Source organism: Aquarana catesbeiana, linkage group LG03 (assembly GCF_042186555.1).
Source record: "Aquarana catesbeiana isolate 2022-GZ linkage group LG03, ASM4218655v1, whole genome shotgun sequence".
NCBI lineage: Eukaryota > Metazoa > Chordata > Amphibia > Anura > Ranidae > Aquarana > Aquarana catesbeiana.
In genome coordinates, this window is record NC_133326.1 from 238777287 (window position 1) to 238800120 (window position 22834).

Sequence of the window (22834 nt, forward strand, 5' to 3'; positions counted from 1 at the left end):
GCAGTTCGACCTTTTGGGTGCTTATGTCAAGATATTTATTCAATTTCATCAAATATTCTGATGCTGGAGCCCCAGTGCATTGCTTCTGCATCTTTGAACATTTGAGTTTTAAGGAAACCTTTCGTGACAGAAAATTTCCTGCAAATTCCAGTTTCTTGACTGTCATGTTTACCCTTCAATACGTGTTCTTCCTTACTTGGAACAAGCATGCAAGTAAGGATCTCCAATGTTGGATATGTTTATTCTGGGACAGTGACTCAAATATTATTGAACCTAGTTGGTGATTGTACTAGCCAGGCAACTAGATTCAGGAGTGGATTGGCAATGGCAACCTCTACAGTTTATCAAGAAAAATATATGTTGAACTCCGGTTCTGGAAAGATTTGCTCCATGGCAGTCATTATGATGGATTTCTGAGTCACTAACCTACAACAGATATGTAGATCAGGAGTTCTGACTACACCCTTACTTGACTGCACGCTGACTTTCTTGATCTGCATTCTTTTTTTCCTAGTTAAAGACTCAAAGTGTTGAAGCCACAGACAGCCAGTGGCAGCCCACATATTTCTGTCAAGACAGGTTTCCTTTAATAGAGCTGTTATAAGTTTATAGATACTCTAGGACTCTAGCCCACCCTCACCACCAGCCTCCTTAAAAAATTCACACCATGTGCCATATGTGTACAGGCTCATTTGGCCACCCACAGGCAATTACATAACCTTGCAATTTTTTTTTTTGTTTAGGACTAGGGATTAAAATGTTTTCCTTTTCCATTTATATTATGTATTTCAGCCTAGTCCATCTACCTCAAGTCTGAGTTCTACACATTCTGCCTCCCCAAATGTTACAAGTTCTGCTCCATCAAGTGCAAGAGGTATTGCATGTTTTTTATATTTTACAAAAGCCTTGTTTATGCTATGTAATTTTATTTCTGTATATGTGTCACGTACCTTACAGCGGAGTCTGAAATGCTGAGGGAGGCCTCTCGCACGGTTCCGGTCCTGACACCCCTGGTAATGAGGACAGGGAGTGCCGGGGCACGGAAGGGTGTAGGTGCCTGCAGCTGGAAACTGGAAGTAGGAGATTCAGGATCCTCCAGGAGAAGATGGGAAGACTGATCACCAGAACTGTTTAGTAGAAGCCGGCAGGTAGGTATGGGTTCAAGAACAACTGCAACGTCAGGACAGGCAAAAGTTGGCAACTGGCTGGCAGCGAGGTATCCTAAACAGGAGGCAAGTTCCTGGTCAAGGTCAGGCAGAGGTCAGCAATGGGCAGGCAGTGAGGCACAAAGTCAGGAGGCAGAGCCATAGTAGAGAGTCCAAGCCAGGGTCGGTATAATCAGCAAAGGTAGGTAACAGGCAAGGGATATCCAGAAGAGTAGTCAAGGAAGCCGGGTAGTCAGGAGCAAGGTAACAGATCACACAGGAATCAAGAACTTAGGAACTAGCTGAAGATGATCCAGCACTAGTGTCAGGCAAAGACCTTGTTTAAATGTGGCACTGAGCGCCAGGATTGGTGGACGTGAACGTGCATGCGTGAGAACGTACACCCGCTCGTATGGTTGTGCGGGTGCGCGCACACGTTCGTACGGGTGCGTGGGTGTGCACGTTCAATCCGGAACTCGCTCGCCTCTGTAGGGGATACTGCGCATGGCCGTTAGTCACTGCTGCACGGAGACGGGAACTGTGAGTTCTCTGACAATATGTACCCATTTAGGCACACATCCACTGACAATATTTGAGACTATTTAATACTATATTACCAATACAATATACAAACTCTATAGAATTCCTCAACCAGTAAAGCTAACATTTCCTATAAGCTACAAATAGCTTGCCTACAAGAACACACGTCTGAAGAATACTTTATTTTATCTATATTGTTTTGATTGCTTTGTCTTCTGTTTTTAGCTTCCCCACTGTTGTCTGACAAACACAAGCATTCCAGAGAAAATGCCTGCCTGTCCCCAAGAGAGAGACCCTGCAGTGCCATATTTCCTATCCCTGCTGAACCTCCCCAGGTAGTCAGATTTAAAGCAAACTGTCAATGTGTGCTTTACCAGATAAAGCTTGAATGAAATTGTTGTCTTTTATATAGTACACTTAGTATTTTTAATAAAGGTATACTGAATATTTAATCAATAACTGGCAAGCAATAATAATATGCACTTTTATTCTCACAAAACCATTGTTTTAACTGAAATAGATCAATGTATGCATTATGAAAGACTTATAACAGTGGCTGTTGCAATCTGCCTTGAGTAAAAGATCATTATTTTTTTAATGCATCAGTATTCTGTTCTTATTAAGTAGTTAATCTTTGAAGAAATATCCACTAGCTAGGTTTTAATAATACCATCCTGGTTTCCATTCTTTAGATGATGTTGCTTGGTAACCTGAATCTGAGAGTAGATAAAGCTAAGAAATGTATTTATTTTAATCATTAAAATTATACACACTAGGACTGGTACTGTACACTGTACTCACATGACGCAAATACATATGTCTGCTTTGCAGAAGTACATGGCCTTCAGTCTAATATGTCGTTATTTTTTGGTCTTTCTTCCTTCTCTTTCTTATTCATGTTGATATATCTCAAAGTGCATGTGGGAATGCATGTTATAATAATCCATAATGCTGTAAATAAACCCCTTTCACACATAAAAACATCACAGCCTGACTTGCAGACATCAAAAAGTACTCAATGCAATAAAAAAAATATATATATATATATATATATATATATATATATATATATATATATATATATATATATATATATATATATATATATAAAATTTCCCTATTGATCCACAGAACAAAAAACCAAGACATGTCAATGCTGTTGTTGAACATGCATAGTTATACAATATACACATACATGCAACAACTGTTATTTATTTTCTAGAGAGTGTTATTTAATCACATTGGAGAAAACACCTTGCCTCGGAGTGACCCAAATCTTTCTGCGCCAGATAAAGGTATGTTAACATTCAGAAAAAAAACCAACTCGTATGTCATTCAGTACTCAGAAATTCTGTCTTTGTAGAAATATTCTCATCTTATGCTGCCCCAATGAACTTTCTTTCATATATGTGAAATCAATTGTTTTCATGACAGCAATATATAGGATTGTAATCAGTAACATAAAATTTGCAAGAAACAATCATGATGCATAAAATATGCAGACTGTGTCTAACATCTGAGTGTAATGTTACTTGTAGGGTAAGTGGTCAATGCCCCATTTTGACAACTTGACTATAGATACCTCCAGCCATTGTTCTTTATAGGTAGGAGATGTCTTAGGTGTGTATTGAAGGAACAGGCATGCTGCTCTAAAATAAGGCTTCATGTTTGCTTGTTGGCAGTCAAGGCATTTGTTTGTCTGCACATCTGTCATCTGATATCTGTGGCAAAACATTTAACTTAAAGTGGAATTGAGCTAAAAAAGTGACGATTTGCTATGTTAAAGAGAACATTTAGAAATGTTAAGTGTGACATATTAGTACCATGAAAATGTGCCTTCGTCTGGAATTAGTTGTGGAAAGATAGCAGGACACTTTCAGATATGTGAGTGTGCCTAGGCAACCCATGCATCAAAGCCCCATAGGCACGGTGACTCTGACTTGCTAGTCTTAGGAGATATGGAGTTAGATTTGGTGATGTCACTACTGTGCTCGATGCTCTGACATGAGACATTGATGCCCTGCCTCCAGCAAACATGGCTGTCCCCACACAGTGCAGATCATGGTTAGTCAGTAATGGGGAAAAAATCAGCTGCAGAGAGATTATAGTCAATATAGTTTACTACTCCTCCATCTTTTAAATGCCTTTTTTTCCGGCAAGGCTTCCAGAGTTCAGTTCCTCTGGAAGTGAAAGAATGTAATGGATAGCTGGTGGAAGCTGCAGTATTGAAAGGTATATAAACAAATACAACCACTTTAACCTACAGGTAAGCCTTGATTAAGGCTTACCTGTAGGTGCTTGAAATATCTCCCAGACCTGCACGGTCTAGGAGATATTTGCAAATCGCCTTAGGGCGATTTCTTCTGCGCATGCGCTGGAATTAGAAAGGGGACGCTGTGCGGTTTCTAGCTTGGGTCATGCCATTAAAGGCGGCTCCTGTCACGCGACTCTGGCCAGTCACAGAGCCGGAGTTCGCGGGCCCGGAAGGAAGAGGGGTGAAGAATGGACGCTCGCTACTAGCGAGGAAGACGGGACATCGCGGGCTTCTCCTGCAGGTAAGTTTCACATAATGGGCTACTATGCAATGCATACCATGTTTCCCTGAAAATAAGACCTAGCATGATTGTCAGTGATGGCTGCAATATAAGCCCTACCCCCCAAATAAGCCCTACCCTGTTTCCCCAAAAATAAGCCCTTCCCCCTAAAATAAGACCTACATGGACTTTAACTAGGGCTTATTTGGGGGGTAGGGCTTATATTGCAGCCATCACTGACAATCATGCTAGGTCTTATTTTCGGGGAAACAGAGTAGTAGCCCATTATGCTTTACCTTTGCAGGGAAACTAAGAGGAAGTAACACCCATCAGGGTTTACTTCCTCTTTAAGCCTTCTTGTATTAGAAAGTGTACATAATATTGTCACTTGGGTCCCTTCCCTCATATTATTAGAAAAAAGGCCTCTGTGAGCTATGTGAATAAGATAGATGGAAGTCGTTATTTTAGTACAAAATTATCTTAATTGCTGATCATTAAAGCTTGTAATTCAAGCTCTGAATAAAGAAACTGACATTAGATAAAGAGCAGACAGTGTATTTGGCACAGGCAGTGATATTCTTTGAGGTAAATCATGTTTAATTGGACACTTTGACGCATGTGTTTTAGTTAATACTAAAATGTATTAATTGCCTGCTTGTATAACTTAGCCCCCAGTTATAAATTAAGATGAAGAGATATACTATTTATTAGAAAACATCATAAGTTTTATTTTCAAATGGTAAGTGTAAAAATCCATGAACTGGAGTTCTTGTAGACCTTCTTATTGGTAATTAAAAAGTCTTAGAAATAAGCATGTCCTCATTCTGCTCACCAGTTTCTCGTGGAAGACAGATGTTGATCGATTAAAGTATAACAATAAAATTAGAGATGTCAACTTGATCTACCTTATCAGGAAAATATGTTTGCTTTACTGTGTAGTGCTGATCACCATGATGCAATAATTCAATAATGTAATTGACGTAAATGACTTGTGTTGTAATTAGTGTAATTCCTTCACTATTAAAGGAAACTTGTTCTGCAAGAAATAAGACTACCATTATGGGGTTTTATCGCTTTTACTTCTAGTTTGCAGGCATACCTGGACTGTATGGAAAGTATAACTGTTCAATAGTTTTCTTCAATTATGTTGGAGTTTTGGATAGCGTGGAAAGGGATTGGAACAACTGTCAGTTTTTGGTGCTGTTTGCGCCCCTGTTAAGGAAATTCACACTCTCTATTTGTCTTTTTACTATTATCATTGAAATGAAATGTAAAAGAAAATTACAAATTTTGGGTTGTGCCCAGAAAAGTAATAGAGGGGAAATCTTCCAATGGGGACACTAGTTCTGGTGACCTGTGGGGCTCCAAGGGATTCTCTCAATTTGCACGGATATCTGCTCACTTCCTGTTTGGCTGTGGAACAGGAAGTGAAGGTTAATCTCCACAATGAGAGACAGATGACGACAAAAAAAAATCTTATAACCCTCCCTTAAGCTATCCAAAATGGAAAAAAAATTTGCCTATAGTTCTACAATGTACTACATGTAATATCCTGCCCGTTTATCACTGTCTGATGCTAACTGTACAATTGCAGATATAGAGTGAACAGCAGCACAAGTATCAAGTGCAGTCAGCAGCATGATTGGCAAAACTGTATGATATTCTGCAGACCTGTAGATTCTTTGGCCTTGTGATAAGGGGTGGATGATTTGCACAAACAGATCAATGTCTGGCAACTGCAGCCATTTAAGCTGCATTATAAAGCATTTCTGATCATTTATTTACTTTAATGGGATCATTATGTACCCATACACGTGTGTATAGGAAGTTGTCCAATATCACTGAGGTTACAATTACCATGTATGACTAAATTTCGGTATGTGTCTCTTTGGAGGTATGGTAAATGGAGGCTGCATAGTTCAATATTACAAAGTAATCTACAAAGTCACAGTTTATGTAGTCATAACATGTACTGCTCTCCTGCCAAAACTTTTAGAACATTTCTTCACAATGAGATGTGAAGGGCTGCTGTCTTGTTCTGTATAGAATAACACATTCAGGTCTGACTTTCAATATCCACAGTGAAATTCAAGGTTGTTTGTGTCAATTCTGCTCCTATTTTACAGCAGTGAATACCACCCCGAGCAGTTGGAGCTTGGACAGCGGGAAAGAAGCCAAAAATATGTCAGAGTGTGGAAGGCTTATAACTCCTCCTGTGCCGCCCAGGCCCACTCAGGCTGGTACGTCTGATTTGTGTAAAAGGCTCAGCATTCAGGTTTATTCAAACTCATTCCAAACTAACTTCATGCTCTGTGGTTTTATCGGCTTTTGTTTAGAAGACTTAATTGAGTTAAAGCTTACAATGAGACATTTATCGCCTATGACCAAATGTAATGCCTCACAGTAACATAAATAGAAAAAGTTTACATATGCTCAGCTCTTCAGTGCATTACTTCACTGGAAATGTGTACTTAGAACATTTTAGGCTAAAAATTAGGCTACTTCGAATGTTGCACTTGTTCTGGGCAAAAATATATCTCTAAGAACAGCAGTGTTTAAAAGGAAAACCCTGTTGAGAAAATATGGAGGCTAGTTACCTGGCTGTCATACTGGGGTTTTTTTTTTTACCTTCTGAGGCAATGACCAAGGACAAGTAGGCAGGTGAAAAGTTTTAACATCACTCTGCCTCCTATGCTGTGTGTCTGTTCCAAATCATTGACTCAAAGTCTTCAGGCCAAAGAATAGGCAGAAAACAGACAGAAAAATCCTAGTATTTTCAGGAGGTTATTAATGCCAGACCATATTACTCACAGTAAAGGTTTCCTTTTAAAAGGATTATACCAAGAATAAACTACTTTTATTTATCATCATATTGTTGATCTTAATGGTAAATTAGACTTTTATTGGCACATCAGCCTTTTTTAAACTGATAGAATGGAAGTCTTTCCAGTGCTAATATCAGCATAGATATGTCTCCACAAAAGGCAGGAAAATCACCATGATCCTTGCGTTGTGCTTGTAGGACAAAGTGTGTTTTAACCTGAATCTTTCTGCATGGTTTATTAATATTAATTAGACTAGTACATTAGTGAGATTATCACCTCTTTCCATTATAGAATCTGTTTTATATCCAATAAGTTAATGCCAAGGTTCGATTTCCTGGGAATAAAGTTTTTTATGTTATATTGTTTATATTAAATATTTGTTTATTGGCACCTCAGACTAATGCCGCATACACACGGTCGGACTTTTCGACCGGACTTGTCCGACGAACGCCGACGGACCAAATCCGGCGGACAAGCCGATCGTGTGTGGGCTTCACCGGACCTTCAGCGGACTTTTCCAGTCGCAAATCTGACGGACTTTAGATTTGGAATATTCTTCAAATCTTTACGTCGTAACTCCGCCGGACCCAGAAATCCGCTCGTCTGTATGCTAGTCCGACGGACAAAAACCCAGGCTAGGGCAGCTATTGGCTACTGGCTATCAACTTCCTTATTTTAGTCCGGTGTACGTCATCACGTACGAATCCGTCGGACTTCTATGTGATCGTGTGTAGGCAAGTCCAGTCGTTAGAAAGTCTGTTGAAAGTGCGCCAAAAGTCAGTCGAAAGTCTGTCGGACGGGCTGTCTGACTTTTGTAGCTGAAAAGTCCGACCGTGTGTACGCGGCATAAGTTTTTTCAAACTGATATAATGGCGATCCTTGCAGTGCTATTTTATGGCATAGATAAGTCTCCACAAAAGACTTGAAAATCATGATCCTTGCATTGTGATTGTAGAATAAGATGTGTTTGACTTGGATCCTCTCCACTCTATTTCTTTGAATATAATTTGGAATAGTTTTTTAAGGAGATGATTGCATCTTTACCATGTCAGTATGTTTTATACCAAAATGATATAGTATATGCTGACAGAATTTTATGCAAAAGCCAATACTAAACGTGTTTGAATTACTAAAGATTCTGCTATGATATATTCTTCTAACTCTCTGATTTTAATTTTAGCTTCTCCAGCTAGAAATGTGGCTGCTGTATCTCCTTCTATGATGGGGAGGTCTCCAGTAAAGGTAAACCTTCTGTGTGTGTGGCACTGTAGCGAATACCATGCATATGAAAAAAATAGAATGGTTGCTATAGATGAATTATTCAGTACAAAGAGATGGCAGCCGCCCCAATTTATAACTAGCCTTTGCAGTAAGGTACACATGGAAGAGCAATGCATAAGACATACAAAACTTTCCCAGTACACTTACCAGCTAGGCTGGCAAGAAAGAACAAACAAAAATTCAAAATTATCCTGTCTAACAATTCACATATAAAACAGAGGTTTTAGTTGCACACATTTGCAAATATATGTGGAAGCTCCAGTGCCTACGTAAAGGCTCCTCTGTGTACTGCAGTCCTACCTCTATATTTTTAAGAGTCTCCAGGTTGCAGCATATATAGCAGTGGATAGATGATGGGCAGGTTTTCTTGGAGGGAACCCACTTCTCCTTAAAGGCACAGAGACACATTAGATGCCCAGAAAGAGAACAATGATGGCTAAAAGCATCCAATGTGTCCTCACGCCACATCCAGAAAACAAGCTATACAAAAAGATGGCAACCACCCCAATTTAAACCCAGCCTTTGCAGTAATTTGCACATTGAAGAGCAATGCAAAACACAAAACAGACACGATTTTCTCAGCACACTTACCAGCTAGCCTGCAAAAAACAAAAAAAACAAATTGGCCCTGTCTAACAATTCAGGTTAAAATTAGATTTTAGTTGATTTCTACAGTAGACATCCAAAGGCTGTTGTACACGGACTGAAAATTGGCGGTTCAGGAACCAGCAGAATTTCGCTCTGTGTGTACCGCCTTCTGTTCAACAAAAGTTGGTCAACCAGCAAGTGTCAAACTGTCATCCTGGAAAACCAGCATACAACATTACAACATACAGCTACATTTAAAAAAAATATTATTTTTACTATTTTGGTTCAGTTTTCCTTTGATAATAAAACTAATTCAAGAGATAGCCATTAACATTATCCTCCAAATTAAAGCCTAATTTGTACTGGAATAGACAAATTAAAATCTATCTGGATATACATAGTTAGTCAGGTTGAAAAAAGACAGAAGTCCACCTAGTTCAACCATAAAAAAATAAATCATAAATCCCATATACCCAATCCTATACCCACAGTTAATCCAGAGGAAGGCGAAAAAAAAAAAACAGAAAAGCAGGATCCAATTTGCTACAGCAGGGGAAAAAAATTCCTCCTGATCCCAGAGAGGCAATTGTATTTTCCCTGGATCAATTTTACCTATAAATGTTAGTACCCAGTTATATTATGTACATTTAGGAATGAATCCAGGCCTTTCTTAAAGCATCTACTGAGCTGGCTAAAACCACCTCTGGAGGGAGTCTATTCCACATTTTCACAGCTCTTACTGTGAAGAAACCTTTCTGTATTTGGAGATGAAATCCCTTTTCCTCTAGAAGTAAAGAGTGCCCCTTTGTCCTCAGCGTTGACCGTAAAGTTAATAACTCAACACCAAGTTCACTATATGGACCCCTTATATATTTATACATGGCGATCATATCCCCCTTAATCTCCTCTTCTCAAGAGTGAATAAATTAAGTTCCTCTAATCTTTCCACATAGCCGAGCTCCTCCATGCCTCTTACAGAGTGGATGTGATGATATTTACAATTTGCAAAATTGAGTTTGGCTGTTAAAGTGGTTGTATAGTCTTTTTTTTTACTTTTACCTACAGGTAAGCCTATAATAAGGCTTACCTGTAGGTAAAAAAAATATCTCCTAAACCTTTACGGTTTAGGAGATATTCCCCTTGCTATGCGCCGCTGACTGCAGCGGCGCATGCGCGCAGGGGATTCTTGGCTGAAGCCCAGCAGCTGCCGGACCTTGCCGAGTAAGAAATCTCCTGCGCGACTCCAGCCACTCACAGCGCTGGAACCGCGATACCCGGAAGACACGCCGAGGCAACATGACACCTCCCTCGGCGTGGACCAGATAAGAAACTGATGCCTCATTCTAAGGTAAGTATTTCATAATGAGCTAGTATGCCTTTTGCTTTACAGGGTTAAAAAAAAAATTGCGGGTATACAACCGCTTTAAGGTTTGCTTTTGACTTTATTCAAGATGCAGAAAACTGTTATGAGAGAAAAATGTAGGCTGTATGCCGACCTTTCCTTCTGATAAAGCTTGTGGCCTGGCAGTATATTTGTTCTGGATGCAGAGTATCAACAATTCTTTTTTTCAGATCCTCAGAGTTCTTTGCCATGAGGTTAGAGCAATAACACCATATTTAACACACCTGCTCCCCATTCACACCTGAGACCTTGTATCACTAATGAGTCACATGACACCGGGGAGGGAAAATAGCTAATTTGACCCAATTTGGACATTTTCACAAGGGGTGTACTCACTTTTGTTGCCAGCGGTTTAGACATTAATGGCTGTGTGTTGAGTTATTTTGAGGGGACAGCAGATTTTACACTGTTATACAAGCTGTACACTCACTACTTTACATTGTAGCAAAGTGTCATTTCTTCAGTGTTGTCACATGAAAAGATATAATAAAATATTTACAAAAGGGGGGGTGTACTCACTTTTGTGAGATACCGTATGACTCAAAAGCATGGAAGTCAGATCAAAACTTTCATTTTTAGAGCAATAGTCAGCAATAGTATTCTTTTTCATTTTTTTTTTTTTTTGACAAGTCAACTATGAGAGATATTTACATTTACAAATGCAAAACAAGAAAAGCAGTAATCCGGTAACATGTGCAGGTAATGCCATGGAGTGTTGTGTGCAAAACAGGGTATAGAAACCCCCAGTGTTGCCATGGTTGCAAAGAAGAAATATTTTAATTTCTTAGCAAATTTAGAAACTCGTAGCTGAGCCTGCTTGTTTTTTTCCCAAGTATGTGAGAGTTCCTATCCCTTGCAGCAGCTCTCAAATTTTGAAATTTGAGCCCAAACAGCCACATCACCGCAGAAGATGGACTTGTAGTTCTCATTGACGCACAAGTGCAGTGATTACCACACTCATAATTCATTAACACTTGCTCCAGCTCTTTAACTGAAAGCCCATACAGGGGTAGGGGCAGAGAGCTGGAGGAAGAGTTTGCAGGAGCCTGGCATGGCACCCGTGATGATTTTTTGAAGTATTTTCATTTAATATTTGTTTTTAATTCTTTATTTAGGGAAAGACAACAGCATACAATCCTGATCATAGAGCAAAGTATCTCATACAGCAAAGTGCAGCTGAGTGATCGGGTGCTACTACTTTCCACATTTTTTAAGATTTAGGATAAAACTAGAATATGAGAGAAAGAGATCCAGGGAAAAGGGGCAAAAAAGGGGCCAGGGCAGGGGCAGGGCCGGATCTAGCTTGTCCAATGTGGGAGCGCAGTAAAAAATGTCAGCAGGGCAGGGGATAGGGTCAGTAGTTTGTAGAGCCGTGTACAGAATTAGCAGAGTGGAGGACAGTGGTCATTAGTAAGTGAAGCAGAGTTCAGGGGTCAGTAGCAAGTGACACAGAGGACAGATTTTGCCTAACATTGTAAGGAGCTTAAAAGGGGATGATTAAACAGAATCTGTGCCTAGTCGCTGTATACTTTGCACACATACATATACCACAGTCCTTGCGTTCAAAAAATACTCCTCCTTACTATGTCACAAGTCACAGTCTAAGTGATACAGATAAACCTCACAACAAAGAATCTTTTTAAAAATGTAAACATAGCCATCGCATATGTGTTTCTGTACACAAAAAGTGATCACTTTGAGTCTACCTTAAAGAAGAGCTTCATTGAAACCAGCATCTGTTGTGACAATTAACACTTTGGTCAGGACTATGTAATGTACAACATAATATATAGAGTGCAGGGGTCAGAAGTAAGCAACATTCAAAACAACATATAAAGTGCAGCATCAGAACTAACACACCTGTTCACATCAGATTCCCTCCTTACATCAAGAATCCCCATTAGAGTTCCCCCTCTACATCAGAGTCTCCAGAGTCACCCTCTCTGTCAGGGTCCCTAGAGTCCCCCCTCCCTTACATCAGGGTCCCCAGAATTCCCCCAAATTAAGGTCTCCAAAGTCACCTCCCTTACATTAGGGTCCTCAGAACCACTTACATTACACCGGTCACCCCCCCCCAACATTAAAACACCTAGCATCACCCTCCCCCTTTATGTCAGGGTCCCCAGAGTCACCCTCTCTTACATTAGGGTCCCCAGAGCCCCTCTTGAATTATAGGCGATAAGAATGAAAGATAAAAGGAAGGGGGTGCTTCTAAAGCTGCCCATGTATGGATCGAAATTCAGCCAGTTCAGCAGGAACTGGCGACATTTCAATTAATCTGTGGGCAGGCTGTTTGTACTGAATCTGATCCATGGATTAGCTTTAGTAGCCTGTGTTTTTTTTTTTTTTTTTTTCCGTACGATTACTGGAGCCGGCTATGGCCGCCAACAGTGATCATTGTTGTCATACTGTGAATGTAACTGATGTGATAATAAGTTACAGACAATGGTACAAGTATAAACATAGGTGACAAATGAAAATTAAAGTGACATAGTGCAAACAGTCTTTAGTGCAATCTTGAGTGATTCGTGCTCCATTCACACCACACTCACCAGATGTCGGTGACTTCCTACTCTTGTAGATCTTTAAGGGGACCTGTCCCACAATGCCTGGTGTCTTACTCTCAGGTATCCTAAGTTCCTCCCTGTTGTGGTCCAAGGGGTTCTCCCACATGATTATTAGGCGGGTGAGGAGCCTACCATTCTATAAAATCCTTTTAGGTTTATTTGTTCAAAAATCTCAATGTAAAAAAAAAAAATGCCACTATATAGATACAAAATTGCCGTCTGGGTATGCAGAGAGATGGACACTACCTAGAGCTGCTTTTGATAATATTGCCTATTGATGACAAAATGCGTCAAGCTTATGTTCCAGTGCGTCACTTCCGGCCAAACGAGTGGAATGCCTGCCATATGTGGATAGGGGTTATTGCTGTGCCAACTCAACTAGTGAAGAAAAATGAACAGCAGCTGCATAAGAATGTGACAAAAATTCAATGCAAAAGATCAGTGAAAAATGTAGCAATAAACATTGAACAATATATCAAGTTTTGTGTGTTAATAAAAACTTTGTGATAATTATCAGTCTCAAATATAATGAATATAAAACAGAACATGTATATAATGAGTAGAAACACAGGTGAGAAAGTCCCAAAGGTGAAACAATCCTATGGTAAACATATATGGAGTCCACCACGAAAAGTTATTGCTCAAAAGAGGGGTACAATGGCCTCAGCAGGCATGTAGAGCATCAGGGATAATGTGTCCTCCACCCGAGATAAGGGGTATACACTCTTACCGGAAATAGTGGACTCGAATGTCAGCGATAACGAGTCAATCAAGCGAGGATAGCCCGATCAGCAGATTTCCAAAACGATCCAGGAAACCCAAAGAACTCTAAGAAGGAATCCAGGGAATTGTGCAGGTAACCGTGAGGCTGGAACTCAGATGTTAAGCAGCCAGACTGGAAAGGCAAAAACTCTCATCTGAAGGGCTGATTACAAGATCACATTTCCTACCCAGAGGGCCGTTTTGTATCTATATAGTGGCGATTTTTATGCTGCAAATTTTAAATGAATGAAACCTAAAAGGGATTTAATACTATAGGAGGCTGTCTCTCCATTTACAGTATTTTTCACTATCCCAATAATAGTGTGGGAGAACCTCTTGGACCGCAACAGGGAGGAACTTTGGATTCATGAGAGCAAGACACCCGGGATTGTGGGACAGGTCCCCCTAAATACCTGCAAGCTTTGCTGACTTTCCTTGCTATAAGGCTAGGAAGTCACCGACATCAGATGAGTGCGGTGTGAACATATTCCACATGGTGGAGCACACAGGGGAAACCCTGGGAATGAGGCACGGAGCACTGTATATAGACTGTTTTGCACTATGTAACTTTAATTTTTATTTGTCACTTATGTTTATATTTGTACCTTTGTCTGTCATTTAATATCACATCAGTGGCATTTACAGTATGTCATAATTTTTGGGATATGATTAGTTCATGTTATAGCAAGCGCTGCCTGGGAGCAGTAGATTATTAGTTAACACCAACTAACTAGTCACTTCAAATGCAGGGCCCTGTAGTATAGCTGGATATCTGGCAAACCCTATTCCCTTTGTCAATTTAGAAGTGAAGAAGTGTAATCCAGATGTAGGGTTGTACGTCACTCCATATGTATTTCAGGAGCAGTGAGCAGAGACATGCAAAAAAAAATAAAAAATGCAGGGAGCACCATGGGAGCAGTCTGAAGCAATTATAGGATTTGAGACAAGGTTGTCATTTTAAGGCATTTGATCTGCCAAACTATGTTATGTAGTTTTATTTTTTTATTTATTTTTTCTTAAAGGTGAACTTAGCCTTTAAAAACAGCACTTGAAAACAAGCTAAAAATGTGATGCATCCAGTAGAGGGCACACTTGCTCTATAAATGACTTGTTTCAATCTTTATTTGATCCTGGCAATAAAAACCGATACTGTTTTTCTGAAGAGAGTAACAACACCATTAAACAAATCTGTTCTACATTCATTTTCACAAATACGGATGGTCACCTATTTCTGTCTTATATGGAAACAGGATTTTTAGGGCTGGCAGTATTCATATAGCCACACAATTATTTTCTTTGCTGCTGGAGACAGAAATAGTCAGCCACACTGAACAGGATAAAAAAGCCTGAAATAAAATGCCAGTTTGATTTGTTCTGGAAATTATTATTATCAGCATGTGTACTGATGGTGCTACAGTGAATTTACACTTTTTATTGGAGAATTGAAAATGCCCATCCATTGCAATGACTTTTCTAGAATGTTAAATGTGGCAAAAGTATATATTATGCATATAAATTTTGTTTCCGAGTACAGAGAACACAACTTGAACATCACTGACACCTTAAAAAGCTACCTCTATACCAAGTTAATGACTTGCCGACCGGCTCATGTCGATAAACATTGGCAAATGGGCACGTTCCCGCAAAACGATGTATGAGTACGTCGTCCCCTTCAAGAGCCACCAGGTGCACGGTGGGGGACCCGATGCACGTGGCCAGGCGCAATCGCAGGCACGAGAGCCAGAGCGGGGATTTGTGTGTGTAAACACACAAATCCCTGTTCTGTCAGGGGAGAGGAGACAGATCTTTGTTACTACTAAGTAGGAACAGCGATCTATCTCCTCCCCCAGTCAGTCCCATCCCCCACAGTAAGAAACACTAACTAGGGAACACATTTAACACCTTGATCGCCCCTAGTGTTAACCCCTTCCCTACCAGTGACGTTTACACAGTAATCAGAGCATTTTTATAGCACTGATCGCTGTATTGAATGTCAGTGGTCCCAAAAATGTGTCAAAAGTGTCTGATCTGTCTGTCGCAATGTCGCAGTACCGCTAAAAATCGCAGATCACTGCCAATACTAGTAAAAAAAAAATATCAGTATACGCATAATGCTATTTTTTTTTTACCAATAATATGTAGAAGAATGTATATTGGCCTAAAATGATGAAGAAATTTGTTAAAAAAATTGGGGGATGTTTATTATAGCAAAAAGTAAAAAATAGTTGTTTTTTTTTTTCAAAATTGACGCTCTTTTTTTGTTTATAGCGCAAAAAATAAAAACTACAGAGGTAATCAAATACCCTCAAAAGAAAGCTCTATTTGTGGAAAAAAAAGGATGTCAATTTTGTTTGGGTACAGTGTCGCATGACCGCGCAATTGTCAGTTAAAGCGGCGCAGTGCTGTATTGCAAAAAATGGCCTGGTCATTAAGTAGGAAAATCTTCCAGTCTTTAAGTGGTTAAACAGAATTGGTCCCAGAACAGAGCCCTGGGTCACCCTGTTCAACTCCAGACCATTTAAAAGATGCGTTTCTTATCACTATGCTTTGTCTGTCAGAGGAAGGGGTTGCTCTCTTTTCAATGAGATAACACATTTCAAAGCTCCTGCTTCTTTGTCAAATCTGTGCCCCCCCAAAATGCATAAGTATCATGTGTCAGTAAACCACCCCCAAAAAAATACTGCACACTAATCTGCATGATTACCCCCAAGCATAAATTCCCCCTCCTCCCAGTACAAATACGCCCCCTGCTGAAGACCCCCTCCCAGAACAAATATACCCCCCCCCAAAAAAAATCACCCCTCCTAGCACAAATACTCTTTCCCCACCCCCTCCCAACACAGATCCCTCTAAATCACCACTCCTAGCACACTCACCCTCTAATCTCCTCAAGGCTCCCTCCCACCTCATATGATACCACAATGCCCAGGGCAACTGCCCCTCCTGCCCACCCCTTGTCCTGGCCCTGACCTCAGTACTCACAGCACCCCAGTCACAATACCTGCCATATAACCTCAGTATTTAAAGCACCCCAGTCACAATCCCTCAGTACTCACTGCACCCCAGTCACTCACAATCCCCAGCAGTAGCACTGTTTCCAAAAACTGCTGGGGTCCCACACCGTTGTCACTCACACCTGTTCAGCTTTTCACTGCCTCACTGTTCACCACAGTATGTCTAGTGCCTACAGAGTCTCTCGCTCAGTAGAGCTCAGCCAGCATGTCCAGCTCTCCTGCTTATTACAGTGTGTCCAGTGCCTCTCACTCTCCTGCTCAGCAGAGCTCAGCATAGCGTGTCCAGTGTTTTTTGCTCTCCCACTCAGCAGGGCTCAACACAGCGTGTCCAGTGTTTTCTGCTCTCCCACTCAGCAGAGCTCAGCACAGCGTGTTCAGCAGCTCTCGCTCTCCAGCTCAGCACAGTTCTCCTTCGTCAACCCCCATTTCATGCAAGGACAATACACATACAATGGAGAATCTCAGCTTGTAAAAATTAAACTCACTATTAGGACAGACAATGTTCAAATCTAATTTTACTCTGAGGGAGCAGGTTGAGTCTCAGGTTCATACACTGAAGTAAAAATATGTAAACGACCCTATTGACTCCACCAAGGAGACATGGCAGTCTGCTTATGAGCATTGGCTCTCCTCCTCGGCAGAGAAAAAGAGGTTCTTTTCTAGGTTGGCCTTCTTTGGGGAAGGGGAGATTGCTGGGCACCTGCTGGCTAGGATTGCTATTTCTCACCAACGCTTGCCTGCCATTGGAGCGATTAGATCCCAGTCAGGCCACCTAGTGCACTACCCAGATCTAGTTCTGAAAGAACTGGTGCTATACTATGAAACATTATACCTTTCCACCACAGAGTATACTTCCTCAGACCTGACAAAGTATTCGAGTACTGTCATGTTCCCATGTCTTTCTCTAGCTAGCAAAATGGAAATATATAAACAATATTCTGAGGTGTTGTTGCCACATTTGTTGAAGGTTTTCAATGCCTCCCGGGACCATAATAGTCTGCCTCCCTCTATGTCTAAGGCCAAAAATATTATTTTATTGAAACCGGGCAAAGACGCGACAGATTCGGGATCATATAGACTGATTTTGCTAATACAAAGTGATATTAAATTTTGGCTAAGGTCCTGGTAATAAGGTTGAATAGGGTTATCGCGTCTATTGTGCATTCCGATCAGGCCGACTTCATGCGGTTTCAAATTCGGTTTTGGGGAAGGTTACATTTCCTATATAGTCAACCACAAGTGGCAATTAGGGCTTCTGGCAGAATGTTTCACACTTTTCATCTAGGGAGGGGCACGTGACAGGGGTGCCCATTGTCACCGTTGCCCTAACCATTGAGCCGTTGGCTATCTTGATCAGTTATAACCCAGGTATCACTGGACTTTTGTTATGGTGACAAGCAAGAAAAAGTGATGCTATATGCGGATGACACAGTGATAATGCTTGGAAATACGAATTATTCCTTTCGGGAGCCACTATTAGAAAATTTGGGCAATTTTAGGGACGTAAGATAAATTGGTCCAAATCAGCCTTAATGCTGATTGACAGTGAGGGCACATCTCAGGGTACTTCAGATGGCCCTATTCCAACCACCACCTCTTTTTTAAATATCTTGAGGTCCAGATCTCACAATGTATCCATGATTTCTGTGGGTTAAACATCTCCCCACTTCATCAAAGGTTCCGGGACCATACTAGAACTTGGGACTCCATCTGCCCATCGTTGGCTGGAAAGGTAAATGTAATTAAGATGATTCTAGCCCCAGTTGCTGTATTTTCTCCACAAAGCCCCAGTAATGATCCCATTGAATATTTTTAGGATAGTTAACTCCATGTTTCGCACTTTCATTTGGAAGGATTGTACTCCTAGAATAAAACTAGAATACCTACAGTGACCAAAAGATGACGGAGGATTGGCATTGCCAAATCCTTGGTTATAACAATGACTAGGGGGGGAAGAGCAGAGGGATCCTAGGTCCTGCTCTTCTACGGCCGTGATGATCTGTACAGTTAGAAGTGAATCTATTCTGATAGCTCATGAAGCTCAGGCATTTGGTAAATCTCATAAATCCTACCTAACATATAATCTCATTCAAAAAGTATGGAATAAGACTAAATATCTCCAAAAGGTAACTGGGTATAGAGTCCAGTCCCATATGGCTTAATGGAACATATCTTGAACTGGTCAAATTACAACATGGTGCAAAGTGGAAAGCGTGTGGTGTACAGTTTCTCAGCCAAATTTTCCATAATGGAGTACTGCTATCCTTTGAGGATTTGCAAGAGAAATTTAACCTACCTTCCTCTATGTACTTTTACTATTTACAGCTCAGTCATGCAGTTGCGACTCAAAGTAGATCCTCTGAGTGGAGGCAATCCCCAACTCCCCTGTTTAATTTAATTAAGGATGCCAAGTCTTCCAAAGTATTCACATCGCAATGCTATGCTATGTTGCTCCAGTCTTTCCTTTCCAAATACCCTCTAAGATTTCCAATCTGTTACATCCTGCTCGTTAATTGTGATGCAGAGACTGACACAGCTGTATATTCTGTTGCAGGTATACTATAGCCCTCATAGGTTGCATGTCATGGGTCAGAGACCAACACCTGCAAGTGCTCTAGATGTAAACAGGATCATGACAATTTGATACATATGCTTTGGAGGTGCCCAAAATTACATGTGTATTGGCGTGCAGTGGTCGATTCTGTGAACAGGGTATTCACTGTATCTCTTCCTCTTGACCCAAAGCAGTGCTTGCTCAGTCTGTTGGACGAATTTGAATGGGAAAACCACACTAGAGAGGCCATAGTCTGAGTTCTATTCCTTCATAAGCTGATAATGGTACATTGGAAGTCAGAGGTCCCGTCTACAGTTGGGGAATGGATAACCAATGTTGGAAGTTCTTTACAGATGGAAAAAGTTATATATTAACACAGTGGTTGCCCAAATAAGTATGAAAAGTTATGGGCTTCATAGTTAGAGGTCCCTGGACTTGCCCAGGCGGGCCTGATCATCAGGCTACTAAGGCTTAATGTTGGGTGATGATGCTTATGACAAAATGAGAGTGTGTTGTTTTTGATTTCAAGGATGCATACTATGTATATAAAGAATGTCTTGAATAGCAATGATTGTTATATGTGCAAAAACCAAAGTGAACTGTTTAGCTTTATTTTATGCTTTTCTCAAAAAAAGCTTTTTTCTGGATAAAAAAAAAAAAATTCAATTTTGACACTGATGAGATGTGATCTACTAGCACAATACACACAGGCAGGGCTTCTAATAAGGCAGTATAGCCAGCCCTCCCTTGGGCCTCCATCGGTTCAAGAGGGGGGCACCAGTTGAGTAGAAAGACCAGCTATAGTGCCTTATTGCTAAAACGGATCCACCTGTGGCTCCCCCCCCCCCACCTCCTCTCCCTCTCATCAGCTTTCAACTGGTGCTGTGGGGATCAGTCCATGTATCTGCGCCCAGCAATCGGTAGCAATTGCTTCTGTGTTCCTCCATAACTGAAGTACAATAAACTGGGTTTACTATGCTTCAGTTTGTGAATGAACAGGAAACCTCACTTCCTGTTTTTTTACAGCGATGCTTAGGCTGCAGAGAAGGGGATTGTGGAATCCAGTGAGACATTAGGAGCCTGATATTTCCCAAACAATAAAATAGTAAAAAAATGATTTAAGAAAAAATGATTAAGGACTCATTTGGATCGCTCTTCAGGGAGCATTTGACAGGTGGTGATGAAGTGTTGTATCGTCTTCTCACCCCTTTTTTTTTTACCCTTGTAAATTCAATGTCAACCATGTGAATTGTCAATGGGGCACATTCAAAAACTTGTTGAGTATAGGGTATCATTTGTGCTGCAGCCATGAAGCAAAACATGTAAACCCCCCCACAGGTCACAGGTCAACCATGGGGTTTACTCTCCAACTTCACCTGTGAACGAGCCCTCAGGGTCATTCACACAAGTATTCTGCCTGGATACATTTGTGGTTCCTTATGTGGCTGAAGCTGACTGCTTTGAAGATGCAGGTCCTAATTTGAAAAGTGTGCAGGGGTGGGTGAGTGGCCCCAAACGTACACGGTCTGTATTTGGAGCTGTACACCTGCACATTAAGACCTATGGCTGTGTTTGTGCAGATACTGCGTCAACATAGTGTAGTATAGGCTGCCTACACATAGCGCCGAGCGGCTTTAGCCACATAAATAAACCACTCATTCATACTGTACAGGCCACAGCACCCATGTGAATGAACCCCAAGATCTCATTCACACACATAGCTTTAATTATTAACCTAAATTTTTTATATGTTTAGATTTAGCAGGAATTTTTTTAAGTTATGTTGTGTTTGTGTCCACTAATAATGATTTTGTTGCATGTTTAGTGAAAATAGTATTGTAATATACAGATACTCCTCATTTAACGACTTACCTGTTTAACGAACACTCACTTACAACCAGCTCTTCCCACCCAAACGACACACTGTACATCATTGTATTGTACAGTACAGAATTTTGATTTGTGTTCTGTACTTATGCAAATTAATACAACGTTATTGAGCTGGAGTTTTGTGTTCAGACCTTTTTTTTCACAATACCATACAGTACAGTAGAGTAGTTATGAATGCTTAAAATATTGATTACTTGTGGCTCCTCGTTTAAGGACCAATTCATTCAATGACCCGGTCGTTGGAACAGAACCTGGTCGTTAAGTCAGGAGAGCCTCTAATCTGGTATTCTATGGGGGGGGTTGCTGTACGGAGCCCTGTGATTTCTAACAATAGCCCTTCACACAGGTTTGGTTATGGCAAATACATCTCCTTAGCATTCCACTAAGAAACTAGTAGGATCATTGAGTGCTGGAGTTTCCAGAAAAGGCCTTTTTTTTAAAAAAAAAAGGTAATCTGCAAGTTTAAAATATTTTTTTAAAGTTATGTTCTATAAATAGGAACATGTAACAAATATAAAATAGGTATCGTCCCAAGTTGGTTGCAAAATTGGAAATATGCCCTAAAGTTATAGACAGTGGTGTCACCAAATTGGCCCAGTGGTCCAGATCAAGGAGTGAATGTTAGTGGTGCAGTTGTATGACATACTTTGCATGATCGTTACTGACCTGCAGAGAAATAGCCTCTCCATCCTTTTCCTGGCCGGGGCTGACTATAGAAATCCATTCCTGTAGGCAACCTGAAAGTAAAATCACAGATTACATGGCAAGCTGTAGGGCAGGCATGTGATCGGGTATGTCCTGTCAGTGCTTACTTAGAGAGAAGCAGATTACTTCTCTTTTAATGCAAGCGCTGTCAAGGGCGCAAGGTATGTTTTCTACAATGGCAGGCTTTCTTAAATCAGTCTCTCGAATTGGCAAATGGTAATTTCTGAACTTGGTCTTCTCTTTCAGGGTTATTTCTTCCAAAACTATAGTAGGCTCTCAGAGCAGTCTTTCCACATGTCCAGATTTTTTCAAGACGGTCTTTCTGTATGCTTGGTCTACCTTATGGGTATTCATGCTGTGGGGTATTTAAGGCCAGTCTTTCCCAATGGGGGCCTTTCTAAATACAGTCTTTAAAAAAAACAGTTGAAGTGGAACTTTTGGCAAAATAAAAATATACAAGTTGTGATTTATCAAGTGGAACAATAATGGTAATGGGAGATGCAATTAATTCATTTGGCCCTCCTCCATGGGCTTGAGGCGACCTTCTACCTCCCCTTGTCACTATATCTTTCACTCACCTGTTGGACTTTCTTTATTCTCCCATTTTGCTGCTCCTACTCCTTTAAATCTCCTTGGTTCTTATCTGTTGCATGTCAGCAATAGGGGAGAGAAAAGACAAAGCCACAAGCCTCTTTAAGATCTTTTTCTTTGGCAATTGGCTCTCCCAATATAAATTCAGGATTGGCAAACAAGCTTCAATGGCTACTTCACAGCTCGCTAAGCCTACCCTGCCAACCTTTCCTCACAGGCACTTTTTATGTGGTATGTCACCCCTTAAAAAAAAAATAAAAAAAATAATGATTGGGGAATTTAAAGTAATTTTGCTCAGGCCTTAATAAATAATCAATTGTTAATTTATTGTGAAAATGGTTTGTTCTCAAGAAAATAAAGTTGGTCATATTTTAAAAGAATTTAAGAATGAAAAAATATATTTTTTGCTATAAATCAATAAAAGAGCAGGGGCTTT

At 40.5% G+C, this 22834-nt stretch overlaps 1 protein-coding gene across 2 annotated transcripts in view; it reads left to right on the top strand.

The window, feature by feature from the left end:
• The window catches only part of DOCK4 (dedicator of cytokinesis 4), a 501293-nt gene that overhangs the window by 474315 nt on the left and 4144 nt on the right, over positions 1-22834 (top strand). For both annotated transcript variants that reach the window (XM_073619893.1, XM_073619894.1), the window contains 5 exons: positions 793-874; positions 1911-2020; positions 2908-2980; positions 6346-6459; positions 8225-8286. In XM_073619893.1, coding sequence (XP_073475994.1) covers positions 793-874; positions 1911-2020; positions 2908-2980; positions 6346-6459; positions 8225-8286 — 441 coding nt within the window. The remainder of the gene's footprint in view (positions 1-792; positions 875-1910; positions 2021-2907; positions 2981-6345; positions 6460-8224; positions 8287-22834) is intronic.